The sequence below is a fragment of the Brassica napus genome, chromosome C7 (assembly GCF_020379485.1).
Source record: "Brassica napus cultivar Da-Ae chromosome C7, Da-Ae, whole genome shotgun sequence".
Taxonomy (NCBI): domain Eukaryota; kingdom Viridiplantae; phylum Streptophyta; class Magnoliopsida; order Brassicales; family Brassicaceae; genus Brassica; species Brassica napus.
Window position 1 is genome coordinate 5,142,475 of NC_063450.1, and position 3,037 is coordinate 5,145,511.

General features: G+C 38.7%; 1 protein-coding gene across 1 annotated transcript; it reads right to left on the reverse strand.

Annotated features, from left to right (window-relative positions):
- Positions 1-998: 998 nt before the first annotated feature.
- LOC106389691 (geranylgeranyl pyrophosphate synthase 7, chloroplastic) lies at positions 999-2,394 on the reverse strand. The gene has a single exon (XM_013830015.3). The coding sequence runs from the start codon at positions 2,248-2,250 to the stop codon at positions 1,171-1,173; it is 1,080 nt and encodes a 359-aa protein (XP_013685469.1). The 5' UTR covers positions 2,251-2,394; the 3' UTR covers positions 999-1,170.
- Positions 2,395-3,037: the final 643 nt, after the last annotated feature.

Genomic DNA, 3,037 nt, shown 5'->3' on the forward strand with positions numbered 1-3,037 from the left:
AGTTGAGAATTTCATATTAACTAGAAAATATTTTATATCATGTCATCAATTTTCTCCTCACGTATTCCTCTCTTAAAAATCTACATAACATCACTTTCTATAATATTTCCTTTGAATATTTAATTCCAACAACTATTTAATACGACACATGATTAATATCAATGTTCTAAAAATCGTTAGGCGGTAACTAGGCGCTTTATAGAGGACTAGCGACTAGACAGATTATTCGGGGTCTAGGCGAGGTCTAGGCATTAGCAAATTATTGATTTATTTTATATATTTTATACATTTATATGACATATTTTAAGTTTAATTATAAAATTATTGTGATGAATTATCAAAATTAGATATACAAAATAGAAGAAAATAGACAAATTTGTAGATTTGTAATAATATTATTGTTTAATTTAACATATATAGACAATTTTAGATCGATTTTAACCAATTTTAACCAATTTAGAATATTTTAAATCAATTTGAATCATATAAATCGGTGTAAATCGGATTTTAAAAAAATCGTTTCGGATATGACCGAGTTGCCGCCTAGGCAGGGGCCTAGGCGCCGCCTAGACCGATTTTGACAACCTTGATTAAGATACAATTATGTCTATGTTGGTTTATGGACCCCAACATAAACGATAATATTGATTAATCCATCCACCCACAAATCCAAAATGTCGATTTGAGAATCTCACAACACAACACAACACATCATCGTCGTGCCTTCAAGATCTTACCATTTAACATACTTATGAGATCTTCTACTTTGTAATCAGATCATCCCCACACACAAAAATACAAATATTCTCTTTCAAAAGTCAAAAAGTACAAGTTTTATAACCATTAATGGGTCCTCTTGTAGTATCAGCTCTGAGTTCAAACACCAAACTATCATGTCTGAACCGTTACTAAGCCTTCTTTATGGTAGGACTTTTATCTGATTCAATATCGGGTTGTAAGTTGTAACATATATCACCGACGAACACAAAAGATTCCTCTTCAAAAGTAAAAAGACTTCCACAATCTTTATAACCAACATAGGACTCTGTTACAAACTATAAGCAAGCACGGATCATCATAATGTTCACATCAACTTTTCTTAGAGGATCTAGAGTTTCTTAATCCTTTGTCGGAGAATATTAAACAACAACGAAAACATTCACAGTTGAACTAGTTCTGTCTTTTAGCAATGTAATTAGCCAAAGCCAATAAAGGTTCAACCTTTTTCGAATCAAATCCTTGAAGCTGTTCTTGAGCATCTCTCATCAACCTCTCCGCAAACTCCTTTGACTTCTCGAGACCCATCAACTTCGGATACGTCAGCTTATCGGCGATCAAATCTTTTCCGGCGGTTTTCCCCAACTCCTCGGACGACTTCGTCACATCCAATATATCATCAACCACCTGAAACATCAAACCAATGCATCTCGCAAACTTCCTCAGCTTCTCGATCTCTTCATCAGACCCACCGCCAACGATCGCTCCTAACACCGTCGCCGCCTCCAGCAAAACCGCCGTTTTGTGAACGTGGATAAACTCAAGTAGCTCTAATCCGACGTCGTTTGAGTCCATACCTTCGCTGCTGATATCCACAATCTGACCCGCCACAAGCCCTTCTGATCCAACGGCTCTCGCCAGCTCCCCGATCGCTCTAACCACCCTCGCCGGAGCCACCCCCGACGTCGACGCCAAGTGCTCAAACGCGAACGATAAAAGCGCGTCTCCGGCTAAAACCGCGACGTCTTCGCCGAACACTTTGTGGTTGGTGGGTTTTCCGCGGCGGAGGTCGTCGTTGTCCATACACGGGAGATCGTCGTGGATCAGCGACATCGTGTGGATCATTTCCACCGCGCAAGCCGCCGGCAAAGCGACGGATTCTTTGCCGCCGACCAGCTCGCACGCGGCGATGCAGAGAACCGGTCTCACTCGCTTCCCGCCGGCGAGGAGAGAGTAACGCATTGCCTCGTGGATCTTGACCGGTTCGCGGAGGGAGACGGCGGAGTCGAGAGCTTGGTTGACGGAGCTAGCTTTGCCGATCATGTAAGACATGAAATCGAAGCTGAGGCTTTGTGCTTCCTCTTGGTGGATGATACTGGCGTTACTCTCTTCTCTGACGACTGATAACGCCGTGAACTTTTGACGGAGAAGGAACGGTGGGGTTCTGAGAAAGCATCTGTTGGACCCGGGTACGGATCCAGATTTTCTGACAGAGTGATGATGTACACAAGAGCTTAGCTTCACACTTGACATGGCTTCAATTGGAATTGGAGTTAAGAGTGAATGAGATTTTTGGGTTGGGTAATGGAATGTGTGGGTACGGAGGTGGTGGACAATGAGAGATGACGATGATGATATGAGAAAATCTAATTTACTAATGTTTTAATAGATTTTCGCTTTATTTGATTTTCGCATAATCACGTTGTCTTTTCCTTACCTTTTATGTATCCTTTTCGATATGCATAATGGCATAATGCTATGACGAATTTACATGTCAGAGATCTGATAAATTTTTGATTTGAGAAAAAAAATCTCCTTAAACAAATCGGTTAGCTGGAAATAATAGTAATTTGGTAAGCCATTTGAAATCTAATCCGATCCATTTCTGTCAGTATTGATCTTTTTAAAAATCTTAACTTCATATCCAAGTGCTTAATTTAGATTTAGGATTACAAAAGTTCTTCAACATGGTGCATGGCGTATTATCGAACATGGATCTCATAGGACAGTTCGGAGTGATGCAGTCAGACGTGCATTCTCATATGATGGTAGAATTGTCGGCTGTAAAATCGTCTATGTAATATTTCTCATCGTTGTAATAGCATAATTAAGCAGACGTTTTTTTTAAAAAAATTTAGATTTAGATTTTTAGTAATTAAATAAATGAATTTAAAAAAATACTAAAGAAAAAGTCGCCTACAAATAATTAATTTGCTAGAAGTATAAAGAAAAGTTCCATAAATGATCCTAAATGTTTTTAATCACAAATATAATCTTTCAAAAGTCAGAATAACCAAAATGTTTCATTAAAAATGTACAC